The sequence below is a fragment of the Leucopleurus acutus genome, assembly GCF_964270905.1.
Source record: "Leucopleurus acutus genome assembly, chromosome: 20".
NCBI classification, from domain to species: Eukaryota; Metazoa; Chordata; class Mammalia; order Artiodactyla; family Delphinidae; genus Leucopleurus; species Leucopleurus acutus.
The window spans coordinates 47,830,813-47,842,964 of record NC_139162.1 but is presented as its reverse complement, the minus strand read 5'-3'; the positions used below and the strand labels follow the sequence as shown (position 1 = coordinate 47,842,964).

Here is a 12,152-nt window from a genome sequence, read left to right as displayed (position 1 = left end):
TGGCCCCTCTGTTTCCATGAGGGGCTCCTGAGGGTCACGCTTGCTCCCACAGTGATACTGGGCTTTGGGAAGGAGCCACCCCGGTCCTTGTTGGGGTGAGCCCAATATCCTATCGGAGCTGGCCTCAGGAGGCACACCTGCACTAGAGATAGGACCAGGGCATTGTTGCTATGGAGATGGGAGACATTTTCAGAAGCATCAGATCTAGGTTCCAATCCAGGTTTTGCCAGTTATCAGCTGTCCCAGGGGACTGCCTACAAAGAAGCAACTTTTTCAAGGTCACACAGTGGGCAAGTGGCAGAACCAGGATGGCCATTCCTAAACAACCTTTTGTACAAAAACCATCATTTAATCTCTCTGCACCTCAACTTCCCCTCTGTAAAATGTAATAACACTTAAACCACTGGGCTGTTGTGAGAATAAATTGAGTAAAATGAAGTGAAGAAAGAAGACAGTCTAGTGAAGGGCCCAACACATTGTCCCAATAGCGCAAGGCCAGAGGGCTCACCTGGAGGGAGTGTGGAGAAGCCTTTCAAGCTCATTAGATCAGAGACTGCTTTGTGAATGGGAAGAAAGTCACAGGCCCTCTCCTCAGAAAGACACTTTTGTGCACAAACTGGGCATATCCTTTCATGGGACTGTGGACTTCCCAGAGGCCCATCTGTTCTCTCCACCCTTCTGAACAGAAGAGTGAGGACAAAGGACAAACATAAAAGAAGGGACAGTAACATTTAAGGGGTGGGCAAGAGGAAGGGTCCCCAAGGAATCCTGTTTGACCATCAGGAATGGGGCTTCCCTGGTGGCCCAGTGGTTAAGACTCCACGCTCCCAATGCAGGGGGCCCGGGTTCGATCCCTGGTCAGAGAACTAGATCCCACATGCATGCTGCAACTAGGAGTTTGCATGCCACAGCTAAGGAGCCGGCGAGCCGCAACTAAGGAACCGGTGAGCCGCAACTAAGGAGCCTGCTGCAGCTGAGACCCAGCACAACCAAATAAATAAATAAATAAATATTAAAAAAAAAAAAAGGAATAAAGCCTTAGCCTAGCATTGGAGGCCTCCAGTCCAGGGCTCCACTGCTTCTCCTGTCCCTCCTTCAGACCCCTTCACTGGGTAGGCCAGAGTGTGAGGTTTCTGGAGGCCTCCTCCTTCTTTGTAGATTTTGATGCCCTGGGCCAAGTCCCATACACTTACAGAGCATACGGGTCAGTAAAAGTGTGAGGGAGTCACCAATCACTGACCGCTTACCCGTCAGTCAGGACTCTTGGTTGTAAGTGACAGAAACCCCACCCGACCAGCTTAAGCAAAAGGAAGAATTTCTTGACTCACTTGAGTGAAAACTGGTTGCAGGCTGGCCTGGATCCAGGTGCTCACATAATGGCATGAGCCATTTCTCTCCCCAGTTCTCAGCTGGATTTCCTTCAGTCTGTAGCAGGTTTGCCTTTTGTAGATGGTCACCAGCAGCTCTGGGATTATATCCTACCCCTTTAAAATGCCCAGAGGGAAGACAGTACCTTTTTCCCAAGAATTGTAGCAATTGGGTCCCCTCCCTGAACTAGCCACTGACTCTGATAGGCCTGGGCTCAAGCCCTGCTGCTGCTAGAGGCAGGGACAGCTCGACTTGAGCCTTGTGGACTGTGGGTGGGAGGGGTGGTTTTCCAGAGGACAGTCAGAGGCTGTCACCTGAAGGGAGGCCGGTGTCAGACAGACAACAACAGGTGAGAGCCGGGCGGCCTGCCTCACCGCTCCCTGAGGGCAAGGTTCCTTGCACGGAGGAGGAAACCAAGACTCAGAGAAGTCAGGTCTCCTGCCCAAGGCCACACAGCTAGTCAGTAGTTGATCCGTTATTTGAAAGCAAGGAAATGGTAGATCCAGGATTTGACCCCAAAGGTCATGCTCTGTCTGGAAGGTGACTTGGGCAGCAGTGTGGGAGCTCCAGGAAGTGAGAGAGCTAGGACTAGAGCAGGGCCAGGCAGGCGGGGAGGGTTTCCTTGGGCAAGTGGGGTTGAGGCGTAGGAGAGTCAGGGGTGGTCCTCAAGGTGGGAGCCACGAAGGGGGGATGGGGGGTCACATGTCCTCGGGGCGTCTGTATTCTCCTAGGCCGAGCAGCACCTCCCAGTGGTCGGTACTCACATGTGGCGGCTGTGCTTGGTGGCAGCGTCCTGTTGGTGGCAGGGGGGTACAGTGGCCGGCCCCGTGGGGACTTGATGGCCTACAAGGTGCCTCCCTTTGTGTTCCAGGCGCCTGCTCCAGACGTGAGCACTGGGGTGATAGGGAGAGGGTGGCTGGGGAGGAGGTAGCATGTTTCCCATGGTTAAGGGAGGAAGTTGGGGGGCGTCCCTGGGAGAAGGAGGGGAGGTCCCTAGGGCCGGGAGAGGAGGGAGGTCAGTCCCCAGGTCCAAGGGAGGAGGAATGGTGGTCCCTGGAGCTGAGGGCAGAGGGGCAGTGGTCCCTGGGGCTGGGGGAGAAGTGGACAGGGGTCCTCAAGGTTCTGAGCAGTTGGGGTTCCCCGGGCTCATCAAAGTGAGCGAGGACGTGGGAGCAGGCCCCAGGTGTGAGGCGCCCCCTCCCCCCTGCCCATCTCTCGACAGTACCACCTGGACTATTGCTCCATGTACACGGACCACAGCGTATGCTCCCGAGACCCTGAATGCAGTTGGTGTCAGGGAGCCTGCCAAGCTGCCCCACCTCCTGGGACTCCCTCGGGGGCCGTGAGTGACTGTCCTAGTACTCTGCCCCTTAGCACGGAGACCTGGTCCTCCGTGTCGTCTTCTGCCCAGACCTGCGCTTGGGAGACTCGTTTTCACACCTAAGATCGGCATTCCTGACTACTGACCCTTGAACCTTTGACCCTCTTCCCGGTCCTTTTGAACTTATGTCTCTGTCCCTGGATCCCCCCACCCCTGTCCTCTTGATCTTTCTCATTCCAACCCAGCTTTCAATTCCCTTCTCCAATCCCCTGACCTTTCCACCCCAAGCCTCCTGAATCCACAGCTTTTCCCAGGTCCCTTAAGCCCCAGCAGATAGTGACACCTGTCTTTCCCCTCTCTGCAGTGTCCGGCTGCCAGCTGCCTGGGCCTGGGCCGCCTCCTGGGTGACTGCCAGGCCTGTCTGGCGTTCAGCAGCACCACCGCTCCTCCCCGGGGACCCGGCGCCCTGGGCTGGTGCGTACACAACGAGAGCTGCCTCCCTCGGCCTGGTGAGTGTCCAGTGGCATTGTGGGAGGGGGCAGCATAGCACCCCACACCAACCCCCATCTCCCGACCCTCCTGTCCTCACAGAGCAGGCCCGCTGCCGAGGGGAGCAGATCTCAGGCACCGTGGGCTGGTGGGGGCCCGTACCTGTCTTCGTTACCTCCCTGGAGGCCTGTGTCACCCAGAGCTTCCTGCCTGGCCTGCACCTGCTCACCTTCCAACAGCCGCCCAATGCCTCCCAGCCTGACAAGGTGGGGAGCCAGGGGATGGGGCCCAGTGTGGAGTGCTGAAGGGCTTGGTCTTAGAGTTTTCATTTTTCACGTGGATCTTTATCACTCTTGCGTTTACCCCTGAAGTCTTTACATGCAAGGGTCTGATTTTCCTTGTTGGCCTAAGAAAAGCTTTAACTGGTGAAATGCCCCTAACATAAAACTTACATTAGTGACATTTGTCACCTTCACAATACTGTGCAACTATCACCACTCTCTAGTTCAAGAACATTTTTTTTTTTTTGGCTGCACCGTGCAGCATTCAGGATCCTAGTTCCCCAACCAGGGATGGAACCCGCGCCCCTGTGGTGGAAGCGCGGAGCCCTAACCACTGGACCACCAGGGAAGTCCCCAGAACTTTTTTTTTTTTTTCCTTAAGCTGCTCCGGGTCTTAATTGCGACCCACAGGATCTTCGTTGAGGCATGTTTTTTGTTTGTTTGTTTTACGTTTATTTATTTTATTTTTATTTTTAAAAGATTTTTTGGCTGCGTTGGGTCTTTGTTGCTGCACGTGGGCTTTCTCTAGTTGCGGCGAGCGGGGCTACTCTTTGTTGCGGTGCTCAGGCTTCTCACTGCTGCGGCTTCTGTTGTTGCGGAGCACGGGCTCTAGGCGCGCAGGCTTCAGTAGTTGTGGCACGCAGCCTCAGTAGTTGTGGCTCACGGGCTCTAGAGCACAGGCTCAGTAGTTGTGGCGCACGGGCTTATTTGCTCTGTGGCATGTGGGACCTTCCCGAACCAGGGCTTGAACCCATGTCCCCTGCATTGGCAGGCGGATTCTTAACCACTGCACCACCAGGGAAGCCCTGTTTTTTTGTTTTTAGTTGCGGAATGTGAACTCTTAGTTGCAGCGTTCATGTGAGATCTAGTTCCCCGACCAGGGATTGAACCCGGGCCCCCTGCACTGGGTCCATGGAGTCTTACTCACCAGACCACTGGGGATGTGCCCCCCAGAACATTTTATAACCCCAAAAGGAGACCCCATATCCATTAAGTAATCACTCTCCATTCCCCTCTCCCCTTGGCCCCTGGCAACCACTAACCTTTTTCTTTTTCTGTATCTGGATTTGTTAACACTGGATAGGTCATATAAATGGAATCGTATAATACGTGGCCTTTTGTGTGTGACTCCATTCACTCAGCATAATATTTTCAAGGCTCATCTGTGTTGTGGCATGTGTCAGAACTTTGTTCATTTTTTAAAAAAATTTTTATTTATTTATTTATTTAGCTGTGTCAGGTCTTAGTTGTGGCCCATGGGATCTTTAGTTGCAGCACGAGGGATCTTTAGTTGCAGCATGCAAACTCTTAGTTGCGACCTGTGGGATCTAGTTCCCTGACCAGGAGTCGAACCCGGGCTCCCTCCATTGGGAGCACAGAGCCTTAGCTACTGGACCACCAGGGAAGTCCCAGAACTTCGTTCCTTTTTATGGCTGAATAACATTCCATTGTATGGCCATGCCATGTCCATTCATCAGCTGATAACATTTGGGTTGTTTACACCTGTTGGCAAGTTTTTCCTTTTTAAAAAAATATTTTATTTATTTATTTATTTATTTATTGGCTCTGTCGGGTCTTAGTTGTGGCACGTGGAATCTTTCGTAGTGGCGCGGGGGCTCTTCGTTGCGGTGTGCGGGCTTCTCTATAGTTGTGGTGTACAGGCTTCATAGCACATGGGCTCTATAGCCCACGGCACGTGGCATGAGGGCTCTCTAGTTGTGGCGCATGGGATTAGTTGCCCTGAGGCATGTGGGATCTTAGTTCCCCAGCCAGGGATTGAACTGGTGTCCCCTGCATTGCAAGACGGATTCTTAACCACTGGACCACCAGGGAAGTCCCTCTTTTTTTTTTTTTTTTAATTGAGGTATAATTGACAAACAACCTTATATTAGTTTTAAGTGTACAACATAATGAATTGATATTTGCAAATATTGCAATGAAAACCTATTTTCAGTATGAGTGGAATTGCTGGGGTAATCCTATGGTTAACTTATTGAGGAATCATCAAAGTGTTTTTCCACAGTGGTTCCTTATTAATTTAAAAAATAGGTATTATAGTCACATGGTTCAAAAACCATAACAATGGGGACTTCCCTGGCATCCAGTGGTTAAGACTCTGAGCTTCCAATTCAGGGGACAAGGGTTCGAGCCCTGGTCGGGGAGCTAAGATCCCACATGCCGTGCAGTGTGGCTAAAAAAAATAAAATAAAATAGAATAAATGAATCCTATATAGTTAAAAACAAAAACAACAACACAAAAAAAACCGCACAACAGTGTAAAAAGTTGTTGAGTGAAAAGTCTCTTCCATCTACCCAGTCCTCACCCCTCAGTGTGGGAAGCTGGCCTCAGCATCCCCCTAACTCAAGACCACCCTAACTCTCCCCAGAAGATCTATTTAGATTTCTTACATATCCTTCCGCTGTTTACCTATTCAAATACAAGTAAATGTGACATTTAATTATTTTTCTTTCTTGCACCAAAAGTAATATATTATCTACACTGTACTACCACTTCCCTTTTTTTCTTTTTTCTTTTTTTTTTTTGTCTTTTTGGTGGTGGTGTTGTTTTCTCATTCTCCTTTTTTTTCTTAACGTATCCCGGCAAGCTTCCCATAACAGAACTTAGGAAACACCCTCTTTTTTTTTTTTTTTTAACAGCTTCATAATGTTCCATTTACATCCTGATGCCGTAGTGTTACAGTTTATTTAAACAGTCTCCCATGATGAACCCTTGGGTTGCTCCACTCTTTTACGATTACAAGAACACATGCTAGCAGTAAATCACGAAGTATGTGCGTCTCTTAAAACGTTGGATTTGGATCTGGGCTCCTTTTTTTTTTTTTAAACATATATACTGGTTCATTATATAACAAAGAACATGGTACCTAGGATGAGGTCCAGAAGGGGCCTGAGCTTCTGTCCCTGTGGAGTTGGGGTGTGACACCCTCCTGGCACATGAATGTGTTTACTAACCTAGAAGGTCTCCAAGCCCCCTAGTTAAGGGATCTGGACTCTTAAGGGCTTAGGTGGAAAGATGGGGTGTTGAGGAAGAAGATGCTGAAAGGTCCAGGGTCTTGGAGTTTAATGAGAGGTAGAGATGAGCAGGGGCTGGGACCCTGTTGTCTGCTGTCTGAGTCGGAGTCCCAACTCTTCTCCCAGAGTAACCGTGGGCGAGCTATCCCCCCTGCTTCTGGCCTCAGTCTCCCATTTAGTAAACTAGGGAAGGAGATTGGGTTGCCTGGTCTCTTCTAGCTCTGATGTGGCTGGAGAGGTGTGAGGACCATGGGGCGATGCAGAGAGGTCCTCATGCACGCCTCCCTCCTTGGCTGGCACAGGTCTTGATTGTCCGCAGTACGACCATCACCCTGACACCTAGCTCAGAGACCGACGTGTCCGTGGTCTACCGTGGCTTCATCCACCCACTGCTGCCAGGAGGGCCTGGAGGGCCAGGGGCTGAGGACGTGGCCGTGTGGGCCCGGGCCCAGCGCCTGCACGTACTGGCCCGGATGGCCCGTGGCCCTGACACAGAAAGCATGGTGAGGGTGCCTGGGACATGCAGGGGGCTGTTTATGGTAAATATGGGGGCTTGGATGTGTGGTGGGGAGGAGGAATGGGGAGAAATCAGAGGCGTGGGATCTATCCTTAGTGACGGGAGGGCCCTGGGGTTTTCAGTTGTGAACAGAACTGGGTGGGGGGCGGATTTTGAAGAAAGGGGAAGGTCTGAGTTACCAAGTCAGACTCCCCTGAGGAGGACGTGGGTTGCTGGGAGGTTTAGGGGTGCTTGGAGGTTTTGGGGGTCTAAGAAACTCTGAGGCCCTCCTGGGAAGAGGAGGGGTGGGGGCTAGGTGGGTTTGGGGCTCTTGGGGGTTGCAGGGGTCAGTGTGGGTGGAAAGTTCTGAGGCCCCTGTCTGCCCCTCACCCCTACTTCAGGAGGAGGTAGGGCGCTGGGTGGCTCAGCAGGAGAAGGAGACGAGGCGCCTGCAGCGTCCAGGGTCCGCTCGCCTCTTCCCACTGCCTGGCCGGGGCCACAAGTACGCGGTAGAGATCCGGGGCCAGCTCAACGGCTCAGCGGGCCCTGGACACAGCGAGCTCACCCTGCTGTGGGACCGGACTGGCGTGCCAGGTGGCAGCGTGAGTACCCAGGTCCCCAGCTCTGACCCTGCCCCAGCCCCTGGCCTCAGATGCCCTGGGCCACAAACTAACTCCCTTGACCCTGACCTCTTACTCCTTGACTCTTGAACTCTGGACCTCACCTTGAACCCCCCCTGGACCCCAACATCTGACCCCCAGAGTCTGACCTGATCTCGTATTCTGACCCCTGCCCGCGTCTCTGACTCCTCCTGCCCTGATCTTGCTGACCCTGACCTCTGCCCTCCATACTTTGACCTCTCATCTCTGGATTTTCTCAAACCCTGACCCCCTTTTGTCTGCTGATGTCCTAAATCCTGACTTTCTACGGGCCTGAGTTCTCAACCTCGTCTCCAGACGCTTAAGTCTTTAGCTCCAAACTCTAATCCCTATCCCAAACCTTGACGTGGAGCGTGGAGCCCCGACCCTCATGTGACCCCCGCCCCCAGGAGATCTCCTTCTTCTTCCTGGAGCCCTACCGCTCGTCGGCCTGCGCCTCCTACCCCTCCTGCCTGGGCTGCTTGGCAGACCAGGGCTGCGGCTGGTGCCTGGCCAGCGCGACCTGCCACCTGCGCCAGAGTGGGGCCCACTGCGGGGACCGCGGGGCCGGCGGCTCCCTGCTGGTGCTGGTGCCTGCCCTCTGCCCACTCTGTGAGGAGCATCGAGACTGCCACGCCTGCACCCAGGTGCCCACCAGGCCACAGCGGGGAGGGCTCGGCACCGAGTCAGCCAAAGCAGGCGACTGAGCAAGGGGGTGGGCCCCCCAGAGCTGGCACGGGCAGCCGAGGGGCCCTGTGGGCGGCGGTGGGGTAGACAGTCGGGGCCCTTGTCGTTTGTGAGCAGTGGAGAGGGGCTGGAGAGTCAGCTCCTGGCAGGCGTGACTCTGCATGCTGCAGGGATCAGAAAACCCAGCTCAGCACCTCTGCACCAGAGGAGCATTTATCCCCTTAGACAGCAGAGTCCAGGAGTAGGTCTTTCGGCCTGCTCGCCCCAGAGGTTCAAACCGTGGAGTCAGCTGTTCACCTCCCTCCATTCCACGTTCTCGTTTTCCCTGGAGGTTCATTCCTTGGGAGTGGCAAGGGAGCCTCAGGGGCTCCAGACTTTTATCCCCCGACCCAGCCACTGGAGCCCCAAGGGGAAGGAGAGCACCGTTCTGTCCCCACCTCACTCTCCCGTCAGTCCAACAGAAGCCTCCGAAGTGCCTCTCATTTGCTCTAACTGGGGCTTGCGCCAGCTCCTGGGCCGATCAGTGAGGGTGGGAGGAAGGAGCGTGTCCCGCTGCCCACCTCTGGACCCCAGGGATTGAATCAGCGCCACCTGGACCACACACAGTGGTGCTACTGCCCAAAAGGGAGTGGGTGCTGGTCAGGCAGAACCCATGGATGTCAGTGGCTGTAGGAAGGAACTGGGCTTGGAACAGGGGTCTGTGGGCCCTGGCAGGCAAGGGAGGCAGCTGCCTGTTGAACTGGTGCTGGGAGACTGGCGCTGGGAGCCCCAGGGAGAAGGCTAAGCTGGGCTGTTATTCCTCCAACCTCCCAGGACCCCTTCTGCGAGTGGCATCAGAGCACCAGCCGCAAGGGGGACGCAGCGTGCAGCCGGCGGGGCCGGGGTCGGGGTGCCCTGAAGAGCCTGCAGGAGTGTCCCCCACTCTGCAGCCAGTGAGCCTGCTGGGCCCAGGGAGAGGGTGTGTGAGGGTGTGTGGGGGCCAGGCTGTGGGGTGACCCTGTCCCTGCTCCCTGCCCCCAGGCGCCTGACCTGTGACGACTGCCTGGCCAACTCAAGCCAGTGTGCCTGGTGCCAGTCCACCCACACCTGCTTCATGTTCGCCGCCTACCTGGCCCGGTACCCGCACGGGGGCTGCCGAGGCTGGGACGACAGGTGCGGTCCGGGTGGCAGGGTTCCAGGAGGGGTGGGCGGAGACCAGGGTAGGGGTGGCTCTGACAGCCCCACACCCATCTCCCTGCAGCGTGCACTCAGAGCCGCGGTGCCGGAGCTGTGACCGCTTCCTGACCTGCCACGAGTGTCTGCAGAGCCACGAGTGTGGCTGGTGTGGCAATGAGGACAACCCCACGCTGGGACGGTGAGGCAGGGCGGGGGGCCTGGGGGCGGGGCCGGGTGGAGGCTCTCCACCCACCCTAATTCTAACGGCCTCTGTTTCTCTGCCCCTTTGCCTTTTTCTTACCATCATCTCTGTTTTTCTCCCCCCCTTCTCCTTCTCTCTGTTTCGCTCTCTCTTTTCTCCCTGCCAACTCTTCCCCTGTCTCTGTGACTTGTTTTCTCTCATCTTTCCTTCTGTTTTCTTTCTTCTTGTCTGTTTCTGTTTCTCTTCTGTCTCCCTTTGACTGTATCCCTCTCTCTCTCCTGTCTTTTAAAATCCTTTTTTGTCTGGCTTCTCTGGGTTTTTCTCTGCCTTTCTTCCATCCCTCTTTCTGTCTTTCTCCGTATTCATATTTCTTTCTCTGTCTCTGATTGATCTCCCCTCTCCCTGTTACTGTTTTCCTGTCTCTGTCTCTTGTTTCTTTATCATCCCCCCGCCACCACCCCCCCCCCCGACCCAACCACCTTCTTCAACCTCGCCTCCCTCCCCAGTTGTCTCCAGGGGGACTTCTCCGGGCCTCTGGGTGGGGGTAACTGCTCCCTGTGGGTCGGGGAGGGCCTGGGGCTGTCTGTGGCCCTCCCTGCCCGCTGGGCATATGCCCGCTGTCCGGATGTGGATGAGTGTCGCTTGGGCCTGGCGCGGTGCCACCTGCGGGCGACCTGCCTGAACACACCCCTCAGCTATGAGTGTCACTGCCAGAGGGGCTACCAGGGTGATGGCATCACATACTGCAACCGCACGTGAGTAGGGCATGGGTTTCCATGGAGATGTCGCCCCAGGGCTGGTGCATGCGGAGATGTTGGGAGGAAGTGATCACAGTGCTGGGCTGCCTCCCATGGTGCCAGCCTCTCTAGTGAGCCTTGGGTTTTTACCTTGCAGAGCAGGCCCTCATTAGAGTGATAGGGTCCTCAACTAACACTAGTTAACTGTGGAGACAGGTCGCCCATGGACTGCAGGCCACAGGCTTCAGCGTTGCCGTAGAAATGGAGGAGGATCAAGTTGAAAGGGGTTTTCACAGGGAACAGATCGCCAGTGGTGATATTTGGTTACTATAGAGACAGGAGTTACTACATGTGATGGGGTTGCCTTGGAGACACGGCCACCCATGGAGTCCAGGATCTGTGGAACAGGCAGTAGCTTATGATGGTGTTGCCATGGAGATAATGGGGCGGAGTGGGATGAGGGGGGATGCCTTGGGGGCTCCAGGCCTACCCAGTCCTTCCCCCACCCCTGCCACGCCCCCTCAGGTGCCTGGAGGACTGTGGCCATGGCGTGTGCAGTGGCCCCCCAGACTTCACCTGCGTGTGTGACCTGGGCTGGACATCGGACCTGCCCCCTCCCACGCCTGCCCCAGGACCCCCCGCCCCCCGCTGTTCCCGGGACTGTGGCTGCAACTTCCACAGCCACTGCCACAAACGGGGGCCTGGCTTCTGCGATGAGTGCCAGGGTGAGCAGCCCTCATCCTGAGCTCCTCGGGGCTGCCTCAAGGGAGCCTCCTCGGGGCTTCTGTTTTCTTTTGTCTGTGTGGGGTTCTGCGTCCCCTCCCCAGCTCTGAGTCCCTCTGTCCCATTGCCTGCTCCTCACCCCAGACAGGTTTCAGTGCCACCCACCCCTCTGGCGGGCCTCAGTACTCCCTCCTGGGATTTGCAGTTGCTCCCCAGTCGGGGTTCCAGTTACCCTCCTTTGAGCCAGGTGGGGTTGGGGAGGGTCGGGCTCCTTCTCGCTCTTGCCGCTGACTCTGCATCCTGGCTGCTGGGGCCTCCACAGACTGGACGTGGGGGGAACACTGCGAACGGTGCCGGCCGGGCAGCTTTGGTAACGCCACAGGCTCAGGCGGCTGCCGGCCCTGCCAGTGCAACGGGCATGGGGACCCACGCCGAGGCCACTGCGACAACCTCAGCGGGCTCTGCTTCTGCCAGGACCACACTGAGGGCGCCCACTGCCAGCTCTGCTCTCCTGGCTACTATGGGGACCCCCGGTGAGCCAGGGGCCACCCAGGCGGGGCAGGGTGGGGTTAGGGACATGGTGGGATAGGGCAGGACTGGTCTGACACTGGCTCTCCTCCATCTCCCCAGGGCTGGTGGCTCCTGCTTCCGGGAGTGTGGGGGTCGTGCCCTCCTCACCAACGTGTCCTCCGTGGCACTGGGCTCACGCCGGGTTGGGGGGCTACTGCCTCCAGGTGGTGGGGCAGCGAGAGCTGGGCCAGGCCTGTCCTATTGTGTGTGGGTTGTCTCAGCCACCGAGGTGCTACAGCCCTGTGCCCCTGGGACCCTCTGTCCCCCACTTACCCTCACCTTCTCCCCCGACAGCAGCACCCCCTGCACGGTGAGCACCAAGGGCACTGATTACAGGCCCACGTCTCCCCCACCCAGTCTGAATCTTCAGACGGACCCTGGCCCCCATGTCCGTGGTTTTTCATCCATCAAACTCCCAGATCTGTTCCTTAGACTCCTACCCATTTGTTCCT

At 55.9% G+C, this 12,152-nt stretch overlaps 1 protein-coding gene across 1 annotated transcript in view; it reads left to right on the top strand.

The window, feature by feature from the left end:
• MEGF8 (multiple EGF like domains 8) overlaps positions 1 to 12,152 on the top strand; it is a gene marked incomplete at its 3' end in the record, with an annotated part of 41,569 nt that overhangs the window by 9,453 nt on the left and 19,964 nt on the right. The window contains exons 9-22 of the mRNA XM_082862568.1: positions 2,100 to 2,254; positions 2,591 to 2,710; positions 3,054 to 3,198; positions 3,281 to 3,444; positions 6,795 to 6,995; positions 7,390 to 7,590; positions 8,037 to 8,273; positions 9,127 to 9,245; positions 9,334 to 9,465; positions 9,554 to 9,667; positions 10,177 to 10,425; positions 10,933 to 11,132; positions 11,453 to 11,663; positions 11,761 to 12,010. Coding sequence (XP_082718694.1) covers positions 2,100 to 2,254; positions 2,591 to 2,710; positions 3,054 to 3,198; positions 3,281 to 3,444; positions 6,795 to 6,995; positions 7,390 to 7,590; positions 8,037 to 8,273; positions 9,127 to 9,245; positions 9,334 to 9,465; positions 9,554 to 9,667; positions 10,177 to 10,425; positions 10,933 to 11,132; positions 11,453 to 11,663; positions 11,761 to 12,010 — 2,498 coding nt within the window. The remainder of the gene's footprint in view (positions 1 to 2,099; positions 2,255 to 2,590; positions 2,711 to 3,053; positions 3,199 to 3,280; positions 3,445 to 6,794; positions 6,996 to 7,389; positions 7,591 to 8,036; positions 8,274 to 9,126; positions 9,246 to 9,333; positions 9,466 to 9,553; positions 9,668 to 10,176; positions 10,426 to 10,932; positions 11,133 to 11,452; positions 11,664 to 11,760; positions 12,011 to 12,152) is intronic.